The sequence below is a fragment of the Cydia strobilella genome, chromosome 5, assembly GCF_947568885.1.
Source record: "Cydia strobilella chromosome 5, ilCydStro3.1, whole genome shotgun sequence".
Classification (NCBI taxonomy): domain Eukaryota; kingdom Metazoa; phylum Arthropoda; class Insecta; order Lepidoptera; family Tortricidae; genus Cydia; species Cydia strobilella.
This window is the reverse complement of record NC_086045.1, coordinates 7115485-7139879: the sequence shown is the minus strand read 5'-3', so window position 1 is coordinate 7139879 and position 24395 is coordinate 7115485. Positions and strand designations below refer to the sequence as shown.

Sequence of the window (24395 nt, the reverse complement as noted above, 5' to 3'; positions counted from 1 at the left end):
TCGGAAACGAGGCTTCCGACCACTGCTACCATGGTAGTTTTCGAGGTGGTGGGCAACCAAATTGTATTGAGTTCCCATCAAGTCCAGAAATTTGCAAGGTCACCCTGGCTGGCCGGAAGCCAGACAGCCACTTGGGGTTGCCAGATTTTTTGAGATATTTAGTATTTGGCGGTTTAAAAAATCAAAAAATAAAGTATACTCCGACTAGAAATTGTAGAAAATTATTGAGGGCGCCACTTCCTACATAACTGTCACATTTATGACGTACAATGCTTAAACATGCTAACAATTTAGTATGGGAATTTTTTAGTTCCATTTTATTTAATTTCTACTATTTTATGTCGCACTTTACACACAGTAAAAATAAAGTATTTCTTTATTTCTAACATATTTTTTGCTTGTTTTAGTTTAAAATAAAGTTTTTTAGCATACTTTATGTGTTTCGTATTTCATAAAGTATACGGAGGCCAAGTATAGTAAAATACTATTCTTGCAACCCTAGGTCTACCACGGCATCAAAATTTCTTTACATGCGCCATGTGCAAGAATAATCTATCGTTTCTGAACGTATTTTTGACAAAAAACTGTCACTGTCAATGTCAAATACTTTAAAATTGTATTGTAAGAGCTGAGCCGGTTATATGCGTTGTTTATTATTTTGCGAGTTCAGGCATTTTCATTTTAAATGATTCTGGCTATTTCTTACTAGTACATTAGATCCACAGTTATTGAAAAGTAGATTAGTGCCATTGCCGCCATGTATCACTGTGGAATGCGTCAATTGGAAGAAAGGCATGTGGCCAACCAAGTTGATCTTATGGTTTGGAGCAACAGACTTGATTTGTTAGCGTTAAGTAACATCAAAGGTAAGTTGGTAAACTATCATTGTACATTTTTACCGTGAAAACGTTATAAGGTGTTTCTAAGTTAGCTTTTATGAAAATCTGATTGCCTAGAGTTAATCAAATATTAACATACCTATTAACATGTTTTGTTAGGAGAAGTGCAAGTACATAGACTTATAAGTTGGCAAAAAGTGTGGACATTATCTCCACCTAAAGAAAATGTTACTGTACAAGCTTTGGCTTGGAGGCCCGATGGAAAGGTAAGGTGTTGATTTTTTTTCCTTAAGAAAGATTCCTTAAGGTGCAGTAGGTTCAGAAAATGGATAAAAAAAAGCCGTAGCGCTTTTTTGGATCACAATACGGCTGCCATAAATTTAGTTAGAAATCTTGAAGCCTTTCTCTAGGGACTTCAGCGATTCAAATCCTGAGTTTTTGACTTTCGCTCAATAGCAAAAAATCACGAACATAGGTCTAAAATGCACTTTAAAAAATTATAATAAACCGCACAAAAGCGAAACATACGAAAATTTTTCTAGAAATGAGCAATATTATGCTTGAGGGAACTCAGCGATTACTTTTTTTATTTTTAAAACAAAAAAATTAAATTAGAGAGTAAGAGAAGAACATAAGCTTACTGCACCTCAAGAGTAATGAAACTAAGAATATTAAGTAATACTGATAAGTTCGTGGAAGTCCTATTTTTAGAATAAATTCTGTGAAAGCAGTTATGCATAATTGTGTCAATCCATATAATGATAAATCACATACATAGTGTACTATATTCAGGCATTAGCAGTTGGCTACAGTTCGGGCAGCATCCACATAGTGGACATAGAAGACAAGGAAATCCTCGACAAGTATGATTTGGAGCAGGAGCCTTCGGAAGAGTTTGAAGACTCAAAGCATTATGGAATCACTTGCATCACATGGGCAGTCAGAGCTAGTACTCTGGAAAGTGCAACAGAGTATAATATCTATGTAAGTATTCATTTTGTTTTAAAACTAAATTAAATCATGCAAAATACAACATACCAAATACCAACTAACTGAAAATCTTAATAATTTTATCCATTCTCCAGGCTTTGGTGAATAAAATAGTAAAAGAACTCATACTTTATTAGAAGAATAAAAATAAGAAACCTTAAATCTTTCAGGATGATGCATCAATATTTCTCCAAAAAACACCATCCCTTAGCAGTGGTTATAAAAATCAGGCATCTGAGGATAATGTTAAGGACATCAAAGAAATGCAGGAGCAGACCCAACTCAATATGCTGCTGGTTGGCTACGGCACTGGACACATCTACATGAGTGTATTTGGCAGATACCCATATGGAACTATCCATCTCACCCAAATTGCAAAAGACGAATTTGGAGAGTTCAAAGTATTAGACATAAATCTTTCAGAAGATTTTAGTATGATGCAAGTATTTTACTTAGACAGAGCTACGAACAACCTGTATGTAGCACTTATCAACACAAGTGTGTTGTCGGCCTATGCAGAGGAGATATTTGTTGTGGCAAATAAACACAGCCAACTGACTCAGTTGATGTCTCATCTTGATCAGACAATGATATCTATTACTGAAGCTTGGGAGCACATTTTATTGGAAATGGATACAAAAATGGCGTACTATGCGGCATCTGTCCCGGAGGGCGGAGTGTCTGCGGATCTACTAGAGCTACTTATGTTAGGTAAAATACTTCTGTGAATAAATGCACTATGTGTTTATAATCCAAATATACTGTACAACTGGCCGATGTGTCGCAAGTCTCACGAGACAGCACCATTCGTGGATCTTGCATAGCATTCATTATAAGTTATAGCAAATAGAATAGAGTGTATAGAGGGTTATTGCCATAGTAAATTTTGTAGTCACAGTAAATTTACTGCCATCTATTAATTATTAAAACTAAAAATGAAAATGTATAAAAATATCAAAAAATGAATATATATGAGGAGTGTCTTTAAAAGGGCTTATTTTTGTATGCTTTTCATAAGAAATAAGCCCTTTTGAACAGACACACATATATGGATGAATGATTTTTTATTATTTTTAGAATTCCGAGCGTAGATAGGCCAATAGCGCAAATTTTTCTTGATTTTACGAGGCACGTTTTTTCTTTAGACTACTTATACGGAGTAACATATATCTTTGGTGATAGTTTATAGTGTTCACATTCACTGTTCAGAATGGTTAGACTTAAGTGATTTAACCGACTAACATCCATTTTGTAATTTTTAGGGTTCCGTACCTCAAAAGGAAAAAACGGAACCCTTATAGGATCACTCGTGCGTCTGTCTGTGTCTGGTCTGTCACAGCCTATTTTCTCCGAAACTACTGGACCAATTAAGTTGAAATTTGGTATACATATGTAAGTTTGTTACCCAAAGACGGACATGTAACGTAAACAAATGAATTTTAAACATGGGGGCCACTTTTCCTAAATGAGAAAATTCAAAAATAAAGTTTTTCAAACTATATCGTGTTATATATAAAATAAAAGAGCTCATTGTGAGAATCTCAAATATATTTTTTTATAATTTTAGGATAAACAATTTAGAAGTTATTCAAAAAAATTGGCAAAAAAATGACCATTCGCCCTTTATCTCCAAAGCTAGTGGGTCTAAAATTTTGAAAAAAATACACAAAATAGATCTTTACCTATAGATTACAGGAAAACCTATTAGAAATTGCAGTCAAGCGTGAGTCGGACTTAATTACTTAGTTTTTGATCCGACCCCTACGGGTTTTTAATGACATTTTACTCACGTTTCACATAAAAAACACATTTAAATTGTGTAATGTACGGAACCCTTGGAACGCGAGTCCGACTCGAGTTTATTACATCCGAACTCTGTCATTTCTTGTTAGGTTAGATAGTTAGAGTGTATTAATATAGATCATTTTGAACACCTGTTACTTTTACTACCTATCTGCGGCTTATGTAATGTAGTTAAGTTGAGGATAGCGCGCAAGCAGCAGAAGTTCTTCGTTTTATCATTTTGTATGATTATGCTATGCTACATTGACGTGAGTCTGCATCTCACAAATATTAAGTTTAGGTATGTTATATTTTTAGCATATTAAGGGTCACGGTCCTACTTATAGTACTTGTTAAGTTTGACGAAATTTAAATCATATCTAATTGCAACAGAGTTGCATTTGTTCTGTTTCGTTAAATTTTAAAACAAAACTACTTAAATCAACTCTATCTCGTATGATTCAAATTTCACTGACGAATCTTTAACTTTTTTCTTGTATGCCTGGGCCGAAAACTGAAAACACCAAGAAGCCAACTACGTAAAATAGTAGGATTAATAACAGGACATAACACACTAAACAAACACCTACATATCATGGGTAAAACGGACAGCCCCATGTGCAGAGCGTGCATGGCAGAAGAAGAAACAACAAAACATATACTCCTAGACTGTAAACAGGTAGAAGTATATAGGAGCAAATACCTAGGAAATCCATGCACACTAAAGGAAGCAACTAGCAACCTGAAGACCTTGCTAGGCTTCGTGGAGGAGCTGGGGTGGTTAGAGTAGCGCTACCTCGTTTCACGCAAAATAGGCACATTGGATGTCGAGTTGCGGAAAATGCCCAGCAAAACTAACTAACTGTATGCCTGAACCTTAGGAGCATAGCTTAATAGGAGGGTAACTAAAATGTTATTATGGAATTTCAGGTGTTCCCTCCGATCAGCTGGAGTTGTTTCTGCTGAAAGAATTAACAGCAAAAGGTTTAAAAAAGTTAGGGAGCTCAGTTGAACTGAGTTATTCTACAATTCAGAAACTTGTCCTCAAGCAATTGAACATTGTTGGACAAAGCCTAACATACTACCTGGCTGAACTTAGAGGCTTGGCAAGGATACCAGATCGATATAAGGTAGGTCATGTTTTTATTACATTTTAGGTACATATTTATTTTCACCTCAGCAGCTCGAACAAGCCTACTTTCGTACAGGTAGTGAAACAATGTAGCTTTTTAATTTAGTGAAGGCCTTGAACTTCATACTCGTGGTACGGTACGGTACGTCGGTCCGGTCCGGTCCGGTCTCGTCTCGTATCGTATCGTACATATTATAATATATATTTTTTCTGTTTATTCTGTGTAATTCGAAATACATTTTAACCTTAAATATGTTCTCACTACTGAGGTGAAAAATTATGTGTGCAACACGAGAGCAAAGTTATTTTACATCTCGTGTTTTTGAGTCCCTCGCTACGCTCAAGATTCTACCTTAGAATCTTTCTCTTTCTCGGGACTCAAAATAAACACTCGCAAGAAAAACCAACTTTCCTCTCTTGTTGCACAAATAACTATTTCACCACACCAGCTGGTAAATGCTCTCTTGATTGTTTAAAAACTGATGAGAAAGTTGCATTTTATCCACATGTGGAGCAAAGTAATCTGATGCAACTTTTAAGTTGTTTCCTTATTGTCCACGCATGTAGGGGTGGGGTGGGTTCTTGGGGTCGTGGATGAGGTGAGTTAAATGACAACTCGTAGTCCAATACATGCACGTATAATTAACTTTGGTGATACATAGGTGTTAAGTTATCACTGTAAGCGGACGGGCTCGACCGCAAAATACACGTTCGAAGTTTGAGTCAAAGTAAGAGTTTAATGGACTTGCGCTGTTGTTTACAGATACTCGGCCTCGAGGAAGCCACTGTGACCGAAGCCATCCGCGCGTGCTGCGCCTTCCTGAACAAGAGCCTAGAGCTACAGCAAGTGATCGACATCTCCATGCGCCACTACAAGGCTTTCTTCCGGTGGCTCTTCGTCGTCATCGCGAGATTGCTAGATGAACAAACGCCCAGCGAAATCGTTAAAATAACTCAGCAAGAACACACGCATCTTGCAGAGTTTTTGTACAATTTCGATAATGTTCAAGTGGAAGGGAGCGAAACTGTGTCCGAAAAGCCAGTGAAGTTCAATTTGGAAAGGCTCGGGCAATACCTTCAGGACCAAGATTTAACTATATTAACTGATAACGATGATAACCCCTGGCATAAGTTTCTTGCAGAAAATGCATGCTTGATGAAAGATAACGAGACCATTTTCTCTATGTCTGAATTTCGAAAGTTCTCCCTAGTGCAACAACAAACGTTTTTGAAAAAAGCCATCAATAAAGTGTTCGACGTCACCGATAAAGATACCGGAAAACACTTTTCAGTTCTGTACAATCTGAAGTGTTATGAAGATAAATCAAGTTCGTATACTAAGAATAATCTACGGGTATCTCAAATGTTTGATCCGGCTCAGCAAAGATTTATGATGGCGTTTACAAACAACGCAAACGGAAGTGATGGAATTTGTTTCATGTCGGTGGCTATCAAGGAGAAATCTTGCAACGCTTCAGCTATCAAATATTACATTACATCCGGTTTGATACGGGACTTAAACAAGGAACAGTTTGACGAGGAAAATGTAGCCGTACTGGACTTGCAGTTTTACTCAGCAGAGTACTTGTCGATGTTGATACGGCACCCGTGCAGCAGTGAAAGTACGATATTTGTGCAGTTGCCACTAAAAATAGCGTTGGATAATGCCAACGAATTCAATGTTAAAACGAAGTCCTGTATATTTAATGAAAAAATATCTCGAAGAAACATCACGTCTCTGTTAGATCAGGGCATTTACACCGTGCTGGATAAAATGGATGGTTTTAGAATAGCGGTGTCGGGCGGGCGCCGGGTGGCCGTGGTGGTGTCCGCGAGCCGCAGGAAGGTCAGAGTGTTCGAGATGGAGGCCGACGCAGACGACGACGATGACACTCTGGACTCGACGCAACACTCGCTCGAGGCAACTAACGACTCATACATACAGAAGTGATCAATGATTTTATTTAATAACATGTCACTGATATTTCTTTGTCCAGTCTATTAAATTGAATTTTGAGGTCTTGTCACAGGGATGATAGTGTGAGATCCCTCTTGACATTAATATTCAGTGGCTCAGAACAGAATACAATTTAAATTAGCAATTTGGTTACCACAAGTTTGGGAACAAATCAAATTATTTTATTAAATATTTTGATTTGTGTTTTTTAAGTAGTCACACTACTATATATAAATTAAAAACTGTAATAGATGTCTCATATATTAAAGAAAAAAAAAAAAAACCACCAGCACCAGCACCAGTCTCTCTCGCTACAACGTAAATCCGTAAGGAGTTCGTTTAGGAGGTGCAAGCGCACACTGCTTGCCCTTAGAGCTGGTCAAAGACGCCTAGTTTTACTAAGATGGCATATAGTCGAGAAATTCGGACGGGCACCGCCGTGGCGGGGTGGCCTAGAGGTTCATGGCGTTAGCCGCGATAGCTAAAGACGCCGGTTCGAATCCGGCCTTCACCACTTCTTCTTCACTTTTTCTTTAATATACAGACATCTATTACAGTTTTTAATTTGTTTACCAATTAAAGATACCTATTCATGGCCTAGGTGTCCGTAATTTGTTGGCACACTGCATTCTTCTAGGTTGGTTTTTCAATATTCAATATTCATTCCATGATATGAAAAAAAAAGTGCATTCACCAATCTAGTCATAGCATAAATAAAATAATAAAGACTACTATATACTTAAGTTGCTGATATAATTAAGTTTTTCTTACCTACCTATAACAATTTACAGTAGCATTTACCAATCAACATGAAACAGAAATGATTTCAACAATCTATAGTAGTAAACTCCTCGAGTCTGTCAATCTTTTAAGTGGAATAAATTATATTAAACTGGCATGTGGTGATTTAATTTGAATATTTTCAAACACGGAGTTGAAGTCTGTATCCAAGCCCTGATTGTCTATGCCGTAGAGGAGATGTTCCGATGATGGGTTCCTACTTGGTCCTCGGCTGGGCCCGGCTACGGGTTGGCTTTTGGAAGTCACCGTGGTTGGGTTGTACACCTCATCAGCATCATCTTCTTCCATGTCATCAACTGTAAATAAAATTTAATGCTTCCGTAAAACCATTTTCTTCTTTTTGGAATTAGTACCTTGAAGAAAAGTCATTTAATTTTACAATTTGAAACACACAGGTCAAATTTTACCAGACACAACAAAGAAATAAAAAATAGGTTGGTTAGTTTTTCAAACATTTGATCCGTTAAAGTATTCATGTATTGCAATTAGTGATGGGTCGTAGGTAAGATACTCACTCATTACCGTTTTCCCATTTGGGAATATTACCAGTAAGTTACCAAAAGCTAGTAAGATACGAAATCTACGATTTTTATGAGACTTGATGATTCTTTTATTATTTCTATATTAATTGGTAGTAGTATGCCACCACTTTACAACTAAAAATAAAATACATAGCAAACCTCAGGGAGTAATTTACCATTTTTACTAGTAATAGTAGTAATATTCCCATTAATACCGAGTAACTTAATTTTACTGGAAATATTCCTTTAAACACAAGAAAGTAGTTTTTCGATTTTTATTTCTATCTTTCTCTATATTTCCATTCATCATCTTCCTCGCGTTATCCCGGCTTTTTGCCACAGCTCATAGGAGCCTAGGGCCTACTTGTCAACTAATCCCGAGAATTGGCGTAGCATTAGTTTTTACGAAAGTGACTGCCATCTGACCTTCCAACCCAGAGAGGAAACTAGGCCTTGTTGGGATTAGTCCGGTTTCTTTATGATGTTTTCCTTCACCGAAAAGTGACTGGATAATATCAAATGATATATCGTACATACGTTCCAATAAACTCATTGGTAAGAACCAGGGTTGGTACCCGCGACCTCCGGATTGAAAGTCGCACACTCTTACCGCTAGGCCACCAGTTGCCTATTTCCATTGTGCGGTAAGAGTAATGTTACTGTTAACATTACTGGGAAAATAATTGCCTTGGAAACAACCCATCTCTAATTGCAATACAAGTTTAAGTAGGTATAATTAAACTTTTGTAACAACTTCTATAATTTAACATTGTAATAGGTAACTTATGCACAAATAATTTATAACTTTCTTTGTGTACCCCGTGTGGTTGTATGTACGAGTAAGCAACCTGCCCGTGCATACATATACATGGATGAATGAATATAGATACACTTCAAGTTACTGATAAGTTTGTTAATTAATGATAACTTTATTTTCCGCTTACTGCTCCTACACTAGCTACTTTAGATTAGAAATTATTTAATTAAGGTAGGGCACTCAAGGTCTATTAACACATTGCTTATTATTACATCATTTTTGTATATGACTGTTTGTTGCCTAAATAAATTAAATTAAAAAAAAAAAAAAAAAAAGTTACCTGGTACAATAGCATGGCCATCATATTTGTTCCAGTCCTTCCTCAGTCTCCAGTACAGCACAGCACAGCTGATCAGCACAATGATGGACACGACAATAGCGATCAGCTTCACAGCCTCAATGGTGGAGAATGTGGAACCAGAGACAATCATCTCAACCTGCCCGACTGCAATCCCTGAGCCGTCAAGCTTCTTTGAGATGCATTTGTAATAACCAGACTCAGCTGGAGTAACATTCTGTAAGAATTAAAACAAAATATACTAAAAAAGTCACCCTATGGTACCCAAGAGATGGATGTAGAAAACAAAGACGTCGAAAAGCAAGATGGGTAGATGATATCCACTTAACCTTGGGGCCTTACTGGTCCAGAGTTGCAGAGGACAGAGTACAGTGGAGAAGGTTGGAGGAGGCCTATGCCAAAAGGCACACCGAACTGCGGGACATTTTGTAGTTCACTAATAAAAGATACCATCAATTTAATAACCGTACCCAAAGATCGGAGATAAATGGCTATAATAAAATAAAATAATAATACTAAAAAAGAGGATCTTATAACTTGCACAATTGACATTAAATGTTAATTTTAATAAAACAAATTATAAAGCAAAATTAAATAACTTTATTATTCAAATCAAAACAAGTGTAATATTAAGAAATCTAAAACAAAATATCCCAGTGTACTTACATCAATGTGAAGTTTTCCTGATAGCACTTCATACTTGTACTTTCTTTCATCATAATGATTGTCAGGGCCAATCACCTTGTCTTTGCCAAACAACCAAAACATAAAATTATGGTTGAAATCATTGCTGTTGCACGTCAACACAGCTGTGCCTCCCGCTGGGACCTCTTTCACTATAGAACTCTTTATTACAGGGGATTCAGTTATAGCCATTTTGAAATTCCTTATTAAACACTTTTCTCGGGTCTGTTATATCATCAACGCTCTTGGCGCACTGAGTATATATTTGACATGTGTAAACATTCTATGGTGACACTGAATGAGTGCCAAGTTTAAAATTATCTACAATACATAGAGTCACATGTTCATGACTTTCTTGAAGGTAGCATATTGAGTTTATTCACTTCTGAGTCATAATTTTTGTCCTTCAAACGAATTTTAAACTTATTTGGTAATTGTTCAAGTTTACTAAGAAAACACATAGTAATTTTAGTATCTACTACTTCCACTAGAATGTTTTATTAAATGCATGAAGACTTCTACACTCAATACAGGCAACAACATCCAAATTGGAGTCATGACAACATAAATTGGAAGACTTCCTTTTGTATATTCCAGTTTGATGCAAATTATGATTTGAGCTGCCATTTTCAGTCCAATTGCTGCTATGTACCACACATGTTTATTAATTGTACCTCTAAATCTTTCAATACCATTCCGGCAGTGCGATACCATATGAAACAAAACGTATATAAGAAGAATGCTATCATAGACCCACATTGGTATAAATACTATGAACCAATTCCAGTGTGTTCTCGACTCTAATCTCAGACACAGTAGTATCAAGAACACTAAAAATATAAACCAGGTAAACAGGGCTCTGTGAAGTATGGCCATTTTATTGTTTGCTATAAATATTCAAAGAATTCTCTAATAATAGAAAATTTAATATTATATTCAGGTGATTTAAGAACACTGACGGATTTGTTTTGACATTGACGTCATCAGCCATTATTGACAGTTTCAGTTTTTCAATCAAGGCTAAGACCGTAGACCATTCTGTCGTGAGAATGGATCTAATAACCAGGGTCTCTCCAGACTAGGGCTCGCGGTCGAATCCGTGTTTCGTTTACACGTTTCGAATACCCGTTTCCGAATAATACGTAAACGGTTTTCTGGCCCGTTCCGCACGTTTAATTAAGAAACGTGTAGTTAAGACCCGTGTACACGGATAAACGGGTATTCGAAGAAACGTATCTTATTTATCCGTGGCTCCGGGACACGTCCTTGACGATAGTAGCGAAGGAACGAACGCCAGCTACAAATGAATAGACAAAAGATTCATGACGAGTTTCTGTTATATTTAACCTTATTCCGTGGGTCATAGAGTCGAAATTCAATAAACGGTTTAGAAACCCCTTTCTTGAGCAGGTACTTTTTGCTTGCATTAGGTATTACAAGTATTCACGCTTCTTATCAAAGTATAGTATTTTATATAGCACTTTAAATAGCTTTTTTTTTACGTTGCGGGTTAGCAATATAATAAAAAAACCTGCTAGTACCTATTTAAAAAAAAACAAACATGTTCGAAATTGGCATTAAGTATTTATAAAAAAATACAATTTTAACTTGCTTCTTTATTTTTAGTTTAATTTAAGAACATGATATGAAATTGTATTTCTTGTCATATAATGTGGGTCTAGGTAGATCTTATAAAACAAAGTCCCCCGCCGCACCTATGAATGAAGTTTTTCTTTGGGAATGTTTATGTGTATATTTTGTTAAGGTTTCGTTTAAATTGGTAGAAATATGACGATGTTTGCTAGTGAAGTTAGAAAAAATCACGCTGGCGTAATCCAAAACGCTGCCCAATCTATTTGATCTCAATGTATGGTGGACTTCTCTCTTTCATTGTTCTACAAAAAAGTGCGCGATGGCTATCTGTCTATATTTTAAGAATAATTAACCCATTATTAACTTCTAAAAAAACCGGACAAGTGTGAGTCGGACTCGCCCACCGAAGGTTCCGTACAAATTTAATTTTAAATGTTTGTTGTTATGGATGCAACAGAAATACATCTGTAAACATTTCAATTAGACAGTTGAAATTGTCTTTCATTTTCTATCACGGTTCATGAAATACAGCCTAGTGAGTGGTGACAGACAAATGGACAGTGAAGTCTTAGTATTATTAGGCTTCTGAAGTGAATACTTGTTACAGAATGTATTTTATTATGCTTGACTCTCCATGCGAAGCCGGGGCCGGTCGCTAGTTATTAATAAACACTTTAAATCAACTTGATAAAATTGCACCTTTTCAATAAATTCTAATTGTTTTTGCTTTAGGTACCTCTTACTACAGTAAAACGCTTTTGTAGTGCGGTGCGAACAGCGAAACATTTTCTTGTGCAGATGTTTTGACCTTATTACAACGACATAAAGCTTATAATTGGCGGTGACCTACGGCGGTAATAGTTTGGGAACCTACATGTTTTCGACGATGACAAACAAAAGGATATTGGAAAACAATGGATGGATGGACCACCGGTCGGCAACGTGCGCATTTAAGTTTATTACCTGAACGCTAGTGAGAAAGTGACCAAAGTGAATAGCAATATTATCGTAAGTTATCCAAGGTAGTATGGGTTTTTATGGTTCTTGGGTAAAATTCTGCTTTTCATTTGAGCATGATTACTCGATAATCCCGCTTTTGTGTATCTACTAATAACTTTTTTGCGCCGTTGGCAGGTTTGTTGTTTTCGCAAAGCAGTAATAGATCCGAGATAAAAATAACCACGAAATAATTAAACTGATATTTTTAATTAATATTGTATTCTGTCTGCACACCTATTATTAACGAAAATACTATACCATTATGTAATTATAAAAAAAAACTATGATCGATAACAAATTTATGTAATTAGCTTAGAAGCAATCGGTTTTATTTGATATAAATAGTTTAAAATAAAAATTATGTATACCTACTATCAAACATAGGAAGATGGCTCAGTACCTATATTTTATCAATACGGTTAAAAACAATTTAAAAAAAAAGTAATTGTGCGGTTTTATGAAACCACGATGCAAGTGAATTTTTTTTCGGATTGTAGGCATTTAACTAAAAAAAAATCGGAAATTAATTCGATTTACGGTATTAAAATCGCGGTTTTAATCTTAATTTAATAAATTGGGGCGATAGAATAAAAGCTTCACTAAAAATCGTACGACAAACGAATTCATCTGAAGTCAACATAATAATAGTGGACCTTGTTACCATTGTACATTGGCTCAAACTGGTTCGGAGTATTTGGACCCGTTCGGAACGGTCTTAAGTACCCGTGTAAACGGAGATACGTGTCTGAGATACGTTTCTTGGGAACGTTCCTTCGAAACGTTTTCGAATCCCGGCGGTTCCGTGTAAACCGGGTTGTTAGTACCGCCGGGCTTAAGAACACGGGTATTCGTTTCGGCGTGTAACACGGATACCGGGAGCCCTACTCCAGACGTCACCGATAATCGCATGCGATTTGCATTACATTGCGGCATTTGCTCGATCTAGTCTGTCAAGCCAAATATGTCAGTAGCAATGTAAAGCAAACTAAAGTATGGTATCCAAAGAGTAGTATAATATATATGGTATTCCTAGGAAACGAACAAAAAGCAGCAATGTACATCGAACAACGATGAAATGTAAACAATATAGTTCCACAGATAAGATATAAATGACACGCAATTTTCAAACAATTCAAACGTAGTGTTGCTAACCCGCGATTTTTCAAATTTGCCGCCTTTTTCTACTGACAAGATTTGCTTGACCAAGTATAGATTGAATTCGCCATTTGTTGCAACGTTTGTAGTAGCCTTCAGTGGGCATGGTGAAAATCTTCGTGCAATCTGTGGTAGTTTTTGAGTTGACAGCATAGAGGTTGACAGCTGAGACAGCTCAGCTCGTAGAAGTGACGTTTACAAACAATCTTAAATCTTTGTTTCGCCGACATAACCTCTCAAGAATATGAATGAAATTAAAGTTTAATAACATAATATTGATGGAGAGCTAATCAAAAATACGTAGTCAATAATGATATTTCAAATTGTACTGATAGTGAGCACTATCAAGTGCTTATTTATTCCTCTCTAGTAAGTTGCAGTACATGTTTGATTTTCTTTTTTCCATGGGGCTAAATTATTGTTTCTAGGCAATATTACTGTTACCCTTAGGCTATATTTAATAAAACCATATATTATCATTCACCATGAAAGTGGAGTAAGGCATTTGTGAAATGTTTAATTTGTTTGTTTTAGCCACTCAACGGATTTCGAGGTTCACAGAAACTGGTTAGCAATAACACACAACATCTCCATCAGTGAATGGTACTATGACGCTACATCAGAATGGACTCTGGATTATCCTCCATTCTTTGCTTGGCTGGAATATTCCTTATCATTTGTTGCAAAGTTGTTTGATCCCCGAATGTTGCACTTAGATAATTTAAATTATGCATCAGATATGACTGTGATATTCCAAAGATTAACTGTAATTGTTTTAGATTTGGTTTATATTGCTAGTGCTAAGAGGTATGTACAATATTACTCATTATCAAACCCCATTATCAATGTTGCAGTTCATTAAAAATAAAGTGATATCTATTTCTTGGTCAAAATATTATTTTATGGATGAAGTTGGCCACTAACATTGAAGTTAGGGTTTCCTATGGGATATACTGCCAAACCTCATTTTCAATAAATTGCAGACATTGATAATAGGGTTAGTAGTAGTAGTAAATCACTTTATTGTACAAAACAAAAATCAGGGTTTGCTCATTATTCCAAATATAAAATTCATTTAACAACGCAAACCAATGAAATGTTTAAAAAAATATGCCTATCATTATCTGTTTGTAATTTACCAGTAGAAGGTCTATACTTAATACAGCTAGGATAAAAAAATATTATCCTATTTGAACAAAACTTAGATGAAATGTATTTTGTTTTTCAGTTGTGCAAATCTCATTAGTGATGGTAAGCTGCTTGTGTTCATTCTGCTAGTGTCTAACCCGGGCCTGCTGATGGTAGATCACATACATTTTCAATACAATGGATTTTTGTATGGTTTTCTTCTCTATTCCATGTCAAACATGATAAGAGTAAGTTAAATGTGTAGTTTTTTAGTGTGCCTGACTTGAACACTTGCTTTTATTAGTTTTTTTTCTACTGTAAATGTAATTACAGTTTTTATAACAATCTTAACTCAAAGATAAATAAATGAATAGTTAATAGCTAAAGTGGATGTAAAGTAGAAAGTAGGCTAATTTCTTGTTGTGCATTCCTGTGCTAAGTCACAGAAAGCTCTAATTGGGTACCCAATTAGAACTTTCTAGTAGTTCTAAGGTTAGATGCCAAATTAATGTAAAATAATTATCACCTAACATTTGTTACAGGGCAATTATGTGTGTGCTGCGCTATGGTTTGCAGTTCTGCTAAACTTAAAGCATATTTACCTATATGTGGCTCCCGTGTATGTTGTGCACTTGCTCAGAGCATATTGCTTTACCATATCAACAAACGATGGTTTGCACACACCATGGTACTCTTTTTCTTTCATGAATTTACTGAAATTGGCAATTACTGTCACTACAGTGTTTGCTCTATCCTTTGGACCATTTTTGAACCATATACCACAGGTAAAATGTACATATATGTATAAAGAAATGTATTTCCCTGAACAAGCTAAAGAAAATAATTAATTATTGATAATGACTTGTTTTCAGGTTATATCAAGATTGTTTCCATTTAAAAGGGGCTTGTGCCACGCATACTGGGCTCCAAATTTCTGGGCACTCTACAATTTTTCAGACAAGGTGCTGCAGCATGCTCGTGAGTATTATAGGTCGTTTGACAAACAATACTAGTTTTACAACTGCTGGCATGATTGGTTAAGTATAACTTATTGTATTTAAAGGAATATTTTCACTTAAACCTTTACCCAGAACAGAACTCCCAGCAGTGAGGTCAGAGATAAAAGTACTTTGCATTCTATTAATGTCAAGTAGATAAATTATGGATTGATTTATTATTAAAGTAATAATTCTTACCTGTTTTATTATCCTGCTTTGTCATTTTCATTAAAAATAATAATATTCTGTTGACAATTCAGTACCGCGGGCAGGCATAGCCGTGCCCAAGGTGGAGGCTTCAATGACGGGTGGGCTGGTGCAAGAGTTTGACCATGTGGTGCTTCCATCCATAAAGCCCATCCACACTATGGCATTGACCGCCATTTTCATGATACCAGCTCTGGTAAAACTTTGGCATCTTGGAGCTGACAGAAAGTACAGAACTGTTAGTTTTGTGAGGTTCGTATTTAAAAGCTTTTTATTAACTTGCAATGTATGTACCTATGTATGTTTGTACGGGTCATATCTTGCAAGTTACATTTGACCCACTTCCCGACTTCCAATAAAACTGAAAATTTGCATACATATGTAGGTCTGGTGACAATGCAATATTATGATACCATCAAGCTGATCTGATTATGGAGACAGGAGTTGGCCATAAACACCCTGTGATAAAACAACGAAACCTAATTGTGTTTGGGGTTTATAGAATTGCCTCGATGAGTATTAGTTGCCTGTGGAAAAAAGTACAGTCAGCGGTAAAAGCTTGTACCAATAGTGTATATAATATAAAGTTGTAATATTAGTTCAAAGTTTAATTTGAATCATAATTAAGTTTCCCTGCATATAGTAAGATAATATAATAGCTAGTTAAATAAAAAGGTATTTTGGCAGCAGCTTTCAAGTTATTATTAAAAAAAAACAAAACATTTATTTCTGACAATTCGGAATCCATATATGCATCTTGTAACTACTTGATTTGTGTATTTTAACTAAAAATATTAATATTGTCAATTTTCGTTTTCAGATGTCTGGTATTATGTGCTACTACGTCGTTCATGTTCGGCTGGCATGTTCACGAAAAGGCTATCCTTTTAATTTTGATACCATTAAGGTAAGAAAAGAGATGTACATATAATTATATTAAATTCGAATGTATTTTGTTTTGACGTTTTATCATAGAACAATATAACAAGAAGACGGACAATGTCTATGTCAATACTCGGGTTAGTGCTAGATGGCGTCACTAACGCAACAGCTTGCAATGGAGTTGGCAACTGTCAATGGTTTGCATAGATGGCGCCATCATAGCTTGCCCCTTTTTCTATGAGATTTGGCTTTTGGCATCCAGGGCACAAAATTCCATTAAAAAACAAAAATTTGACACAATTCTAGGGATTGACAGGACAAGCTATGCTGGCGCCATCTGCTAAATACTTCGCCCGGCCAACACCATTCCATCCATTTTGACGCTAGACTTCTTTTGTTGAGTTGAGTTGTTTTGAAACTGGTCTCAGTTTAATCCATTGTTTGGCCTTTACACCTCTGTTCAAAATAACTCAACTTCGGTTAAATAGATGGCGCCTGAATATTAGAGGAACGCGATTCTGTATAGACAGCGTCCGTCTCCATCTTTTATTCGTCGTGGTTATATTGAATTATTTGTTCCAGTTTCTTGTCGGTACTCGGAGATGTTGACGGAAGATTGTTTCTCCTTCTGTCCCCCATCGGACACTACTCTTTATTTCCTTTACTATATCCAAAAAGTCTTCTATCCATCAAAATATTCATATTGTTAACTCATAGCGCAATTGCCTTTGGGAATATACCAAGATTATATGAGCAGCCCGTGAAGCCCAAGAAGAAACCTCGACGTGGTTTCCTACGCCTTCCTATGCTGGGTCATGTGGAATCGTTGTACGTGTATGGTTTAATACTACTGTGCGTTTACGAAAATTTCATTCATACTATGTGGGGTTTGGACAAAACTCTACCATTTTTGCCTCTGATGATGACTTCGGTTTATTGCGCTCTTGGAGTTGCGTATTTTTGGATTTCATATTATTATTATTTCCTTTACTTTAACGTGAGCAGGGTACCAATGTTGGGCACAGGGAACCTAACGCAGTATGCTAAGAAAATCGACTAGGTGGTGTCAAAGAACAGGAAAATCCTATAGGATTAGTAATCCTATACCTTTTGAACTGAGCTTGTTCACTTACCTGTACCATAGAGTAACTTATACTAGAGCGGTACTGTCATAGTAAATTTTGTAACCCCAGTAAATTCACTGCCATCTGTCGACACACTAAAACTAAAAATGAAGATTTATAAAAATACGATAAAATGTATTTAAATATGGATAAATGATTTTTTTATTGGCTTTAATTATTTTTATGATTTTGACCCATGTTCTTTCACTGATATGCGTTAAAATTGTTAAATAACAAACGAAACCGTCAACGCCATCTATACGACAGTAGGCCAACGCTAGTTGCGCCCTCTGAACGAGAATCAAATTTTCTTGATTTTCGAGGCACGTTTTTTCCTTAGACTGTATCCATCTATTACGGAGTTATATCTATCTTTGCCTGTACTAACTGGCATTGTATTATTACAATCCTATTATCTGCTTTTGTTTTCGTTTACAGTTTACTTACAAAATAAGTTAGAAGTACATTGCATGTATTTTAAATTTTTAACCTTATTCCTTGTTGAATGGGGTTAAAATGGTCTAAAAAGATAATGTCATTTTCAATTTTTTGTATAGTCATATCTACCTCAACCGCGTGCATTCTTTTGTAGTGTCGAGGATTGTATAATGCAAAAAAAGTTATGTTAGCCATTATTTAGTTAGTGTATTTTGTAGTCTATTGTTAAAAAAACAGTCATTAATCTATACTAACATTTCAAGGCGGTTATAATCTGCTTTTACTACGAGGTAGTTATCCTAATTTGTTTTTTACCACTCAATGGTATAGGCATGATGACAGATTTTGAAAAACTGTCCTATAATGTTAAGAATCATAAATTATTTACTATGAATAACATATTTCTGCATTTAATAAAGGTTTAGTAGGAAAAAACTTTTAAATTCGCTCCAAAATGCTTGTAAGTGTCATGGCGTCCCTAGTGACGTCAAGTTCATATAAACAAAACGCACGTTCTAGACGTTCCTTAGAAGCTTATTAAATAAATTTGTTTATTTCGTATTATTAAATATGAATACCAAAGTGTATAAATGTTGTGCGGTTCCTCAGTGTAATAATACATCAATAACAACTCCTAATAAGTTATTTGTGCATGTTCACACAATAAAACAACACGAAACAAGTAGCTTAAACTTGCAAGGCGAGACAATGGCCGTAGTGCCTAAGACTCATCTTTATTTTTGCGAAGATCATTTCGATGTATTTAATTTATTTTTTAGTTTCTATACCTAACAGTATCTATCTTGTTTGAGGCGTAACTTTAATATAAAAGTTGCATGAGAGTAGGTTTTTGAGGTTAGGTTTCAAATTACACTAATGTTGTCTTTAATAGATAATGACAAATTCTTATATTAACCTCCTATGGAATACACTTAAAAAGCGATTTTACAGGATTTGGATTTAGTTAATTACTTAAATTAGTATGATTTTTATATAATTATAAATATTGTTTATTGTACTTACAAGGAACTTTTGACATTTATAAATTCTGCTGAACAAAAGTCTTCGTTTGATTGTGAAAACTCTCCAAGCATCATCACATCGATTCTAGGCAACTTAGCACTGTTTGCCTTAGTAAATCCTTATTCCACGAATGATTAGTGTGGGACGCATCGTGCGTCAGCACTTTCGCGGCGTCGCAATATGCGACCAACCAATATGCCAATATGGCCGTACTGTGAGAACGGCAGGGGCAGCAGCCGAGTTGGCTGCAGTTCGCAAGCGGGAGAAATATGAGGTCCTGGCGAACTATTTATTTGTCCCTCTTGCAGTGGAAATTACGGGGTGCTGGTGTACGGAGGCCAAGGCCTTTTTCGGGGAAGTGGGGAGACGCATGCGGGAGAGAGGTTTGGATCCTCGCTCTGGGTCCTTCCTGATGCAAAGATTGTCCATCGCGGTTCAACGTGGCATCGCGGCGTGTTAGTTTCTAGGATAGTATATAGGTAGTTTAGAGTAAGAGTAATTTGTTATTGTGATGTATAATTGTATATTTGATTTAATTTTATGTAATTTAGTATAATTTAAGAAATTTATATGTAACATGTTTGTAATCAATAAATGTAAACACTTATTCCACGATTCAAGTTATTATTATTAGTTAATATTCGGTTTAAACTACTTAAATTGAATCCGTGAATCGTAAATAAAATAGCAGGAGAACCATAGGAGAACCAGTACTGAAAGTACTTTGGATATTTGTTTACATGAACATGACGTCATTCGCTCTGATTGGTGTTCACCGAATCATGGCGGACTTGCGTATTTTGTAATTTGATTTTAACAAAACTTTTATCAATCTCACCAAATATAAAAAAATAAATGCGTTTTTCGTATTCTACGACTAAAGTTTTATTAAATAAGTATAATATTTTAGTGACTTTTAATTACTGTCATCATGCCTATTATATTCTTGACTCTTTGAGTAACCTAGCTCAGTTCAAAAGATTTACACTAAGTAATTCATAATTGAAATACAGTTATGAGCAATGAAAACGGGTCAGTTTGTAATAGAAATTTGCATACAGTGGCCAGTTTTGCTCATAAGTGTAGTTATGGAGTCTGTGTAAATAATTATGGAGATGATTGAAAAGTTTTAGTATCTACAAGTCTTAATAATATTAATAACTACATATTCTTCGTCAAAGTAGGCACATGATGGAAGTAGTGGCATGAAACTGATTAAATGTAAGTAACTAGTTCAATTTAAAATACACTGTAGAAAACTATTACCAAGACAATCGTAATAATAAGTGTTTAGGAAATCAGGTTTTTTAACCAATATATCAATGTTTTCTCGAACGCCTAGGTCATAACTGTAACTAATGCATTCATACCTACGTGTAATACTGTACGCTCTTTTTGGCTTAGCGTTGTTTGGGAGTGCCAATTAAAATAATAGTCAATACATACTAAAACAATAATAAATAACCTATCAACGTTTGAAAATTACTTAGGTACAGTGGGGTTGCCAATCGAAGTAGGTAATTTATTGATTAATTAGTGATAAATCTAATAATTATTATAAGATAAGGATTGTATAGAAAAAGTTTACAATTAGGTACTTATAATAAAATGTAAAGTTTTGATTTTATTAAAAGAGGCTTTGTGTTATGGCTTTTTGTCTTCTTAGTAGGTACCTACCTAATTTTAGTTTCCTGCACGTCTTGCGCATTACCTATATCGCGACATTTCACGCTTGATTCCCTCGTTTAATGGCCATAGCCAATCCATGATTTTCAAACAGTGTTGCAAGTTGGATGTAATTAACCGACTTCAAATTACCAAAGGAGGAGCTTTTCAATTCGGTTGTATTTTGTAATGTATTTTACTATGTTACTTCAGGACTGCGTCATTTCTCAACCTATTTGGAAATACGGAACACAACGAAACGTATTTCACGTTTGGCAATATGTCTTCTGCGTTAAGTTTGTTCAGCAAGTTAGGTTTTAAGCAACATTTTTGTCAAGGTCGATTTCTGACGATGGAATCAATAAGGATTTGGGGAACTCCTCAAATCTTATAAGCATAATTATAGCTATTTTCAAGCATTTGCATTTAAACAGTGATATTTGGTGAAATGGAAATGCTCATGAAGACCAGAATTATGGAACACCTCCACGACAAGTATTTTACGTGTCTTGGGGCTAATGGCCACGCTCTCGCTCAAAAGAAACAATGGCTTTTGTTTTACCGATTAGGGTCTTTGCTGTAAAAATCATTTGAGAAGATTCAAACTATATACGTACTGATGCAATCGTTTGGACAGGTCTCCGCGGAAGACCAGCGTCCAGGTCACCACCTACCTGAAACGTAACTTAAATCATAAATGTTTATTGCAAACCATGGTACATATATTGTTACAGATGATTAAAGTTTCGCATGGACCCTGACAGGGTTATAGCACGTGTGGCACGTATATTCTTAAAAATAGTTCTTGACTTGACTTCAAGCCTTTTTTCAGTGAAGGTTACGTTTTATAATTAGGTAATAAAATTGTTGTACTAGACTTATATCGACCGGGATATGGACCGTGATTACCTTTTGTATTGTTTTCGAGCTCCCGATATTTCGACGCAGTTACATACATGCATCTAGTCAAAGTTGTGTAGACCGTGCTCTGCCTACCCTCATTCGTGTGCGTCGGCTGCGTTCGCTTTCAACGTTACCACCGGTCGCGTTCACACTCATTGGTCTGGTCGCGTTCACACTCGTTGGTCTGTTAAAGCACACAAATGCGGCAGCAGAAAAGTGTTGTAATAGTTTTAAGTAGTATTACAATACAATACTCTTTATTGCACACCTCATACTCCTCATAGTTTACAATAAAAGTACAGTAACATAAACAAGACCATTGGATAGAGGTAACAACAGAGGCGTCACCACCAGGAGTCGTAGCACGGTACGCTTATCACCATGCCTGTCACGTTCTAACAAGTATGTGAGTGCGAAAGTGACGGACTTAGTGATACGGGAAACCATGCTGCGCGGGCAGGGAAGTAGTGGCGAAAGACTCAACCTAGACATGACCACGACCTCTCTGCTAAGAGTGCACAGTACTATTAGTTATTCTGTGGCACGACTAAGAAGAAGAACAACAGAGGCGGTCTTATCGCTTAAGAGCTATATTATATATTGCAAGATATATTGGCAATATTGTAAGTCCTGAATTTATTTTCGTTTGTCTTCTTATATTTAGGTATCTTCTTATTTATTTATTTTCCATTTTTTTAAAATAAGAAATCTATTGGAGTATTCCCATACACCTTTAAAGCGAGCTTACCTAGTATTATGCTTTAGGATATGAAAATCACGCTTCGGCTGTGGAATGAGCTCCCATGCCGAGGTTTTCTCGAGGGGCTACAGTATGGGGTTCTTCAAAAAAGGAGTGTAAGGTTTTTAAAGGGTCGGCAACGCGCGTGTAATATCTCTGGTGTTGCAGGCGTCCGGTATAGGCTACGGTAACTGCTTACCATCAGGCGGGCCGTATGCTTGATTGCCACCGACGTGGTATTAAAACGATAATAAAATATAATGTATTTCGTAAAAACTGAAGTTCCTTTTTGCATTAATCGGGCTACGAGTCTACCTTTGTATAGCTGTGCACAGTACTAGCCACATTTATTTCACGGTCCAGTTACCAAAACACCCTAACTCATTGAATAGAAAATCGAGCATCCAATAAAAAACCTGTCAAACCCAAAACCGCGCGGGACAGGTGTAGACGTAGGTACCTGCGATCTTTGCCTGACGAATTGACGATAAAGTAAAACGAGTAGTTCCTTTTCACCGGGGTTTTACAATGGATATTATACATATATATGGGGATTCGTAGTTTTTTTTCCTATTTTTGCGTTCCCTTTTAGGTATTGTTTGCCATAATGATCGTTTGTCCTAACGCCCTTCAGATATGATTTAGGGTAGACTGGGGACAATTGAAACAAGTCAAATTTCTCGAAAATTACAATTTCTATGCATACGACGCAATACTCAGGCTACGCGGCCAGCCATTGTTGAATCCTGTAGCACCTGTAGGTACACTAGGTACCAATAGTGCGCGAGCGACGCGGCGGTGTTGAGAAGACGTTCAAACATTTCGGGGTATAAAGTGAAGTAGATACAGGTACACGTATACTTTTTCGTTTAATTTTGTTTATTTTGAATACTTCAATTCTTTAGGTGTATTAGACGGGAATCATGAAATATTTTAATTGCCACAGTGATGGAGTGTTGTTTGTAAATAATATTTGGCCTTGAAGTAAAACTGGTGTGGGGACGGTAGAAACAATGTACTTGCTGTGTACCTATCGAAGTGTTGTCGGCGAAGATACGCTACTTTCAATTTTATAGGTACGTTGTATAATGTGGACCGACATCGTCATGTGTGAGCTCGCTGAATTATTTCTGGTTCAGATATACTGTTATGGTTACTAAGTGCTAGGGTAAATTTGACATCTAGAAAATATCTTCAAATTTGGTACCTGCGACATATTAATCAGAAAATCATTGTGCCGAGTTTCTTTTTTATCCGGAAAACGATCATTCAAGTGTAGAAAGCAACGTCAAAAATGATAATAATGACCTAGGTACCTAGGTATTTTTGACGTTCCGTACAAAACTTTGTTCGTGCGGAGCACTTATAGGATCACTTCGGTTCTGTAAATCGCTTACGGTTACAGCTACGCTTTCCCGACGCCGTTTGACGTAGGTACTTATTGATAGCTAAAACTTGGTACAGTTATAGCAATTACTAGCTCTAAATCTGTTATTATAACAAAACCAGTAAAATAGGGTGGCTTCCAATGCAGGGGCGTCTTTGAAACGTTAGTTTGTATATTGTTCTCGTATATATAATATATTATTATGCAAGATTTTTTACAGTAGGTGAACATCAATATATTATTATAGTAATCTAACTAGTTACAAGGAATGGTAATTTTATGGCCGTTTTAAAACTATCATAGTAACCCCAAATTTTCCTAAAGCCACCCCGT

At 36.0% G+C, this 24395-nt stretch overlaps 4 protein-coding genes across 4 annotated transcripts; 2 read left to right on the top strand and 2 right to left on the bottom strand.

Moving 5' to 3' along the window:
• Positions 1–624: 624 nt before the first annotated feature.
• LOC134741355 (anaphase-promoting complex subunit 4) lies at positions 625–7442 on the top strand. The gene is made up of 6 exons (XM_063674110.1): positions 625–866; positions 999–1105; positions 1632–1823; positions 2000–2540; positions 4542–4741; positions 5507–7442. Exons 1-6 carry the CDS (start codon positions 758–760, stop codon positions 6692–6694), a joined length of 2337 nt encoding a protein of 778 aa, XP_063530180.1. The 5' UTR covers positions 625–757; the 3' UTR covers positions 6695–7442.
• On the bottom strand, positions 7434–10024 carry LOC134741356 (uncharacterized). Its single transcript, XM_063674111.1, has 3 exons — positions 9804–10024; positions 9120–9354; positions 7434–7797 (listed from the first exon to the last, which is right to left on the bottom strand). The coding sequence occupies exons 1-3, from the start codon at positions 10011–10013 to the stop codon at positions 7583–7585; spliced, it is 660 nt and encodes a 219-aa protein (XP_063530181.1). The 5' UTR covers positions 10014–10024; the 3' UTR covers positions 7434–7582.
• On the bottom strand, positions 9928–10813 carry LOC134741357 (transmembrane protein 60). Its single transcript, XM_063674112.1, has one exon. The coding sequence runs from the start codon at positions 10695–10697 to the stop codon at positions 10290–10292; it is 408 nt and encodes a 135-aa protein (XP_063530182.1). The 5' UTR covers positions 10698–10813; the 3' UTR covers positions 9928–10289.
• A 2944-nt stretch (positions 10814–13757) lies between these two features.
• LOC134741372 (probable dolichyl pyrophosphate Glc1Man9GlcNAc2 alpha-1,3-glucosyltransferase) lies at positions 13758–18077 on the top strand. Its single transcript, XM_063674132.1, has 8 exons — positions 13758–13937; positions 14103–14375; positions 14797–14944; positions 15239–15481; positions 15569–15674; positions 15955–16153; positions 16722–16808; positions 17366–18077. Exons 1-8 carry the CDS (start codon positions 13879–13881, stop codon positions 17841–17843), a joined length of 1593 nt encoding a protein of 530 aa, XP_063530202.1. The 5' UTR covers positions 13758–13878; the 3' UTR covers positions 17844–18077.
• Positions 18078–24395: the final 6318 nt, after the last annotated feature.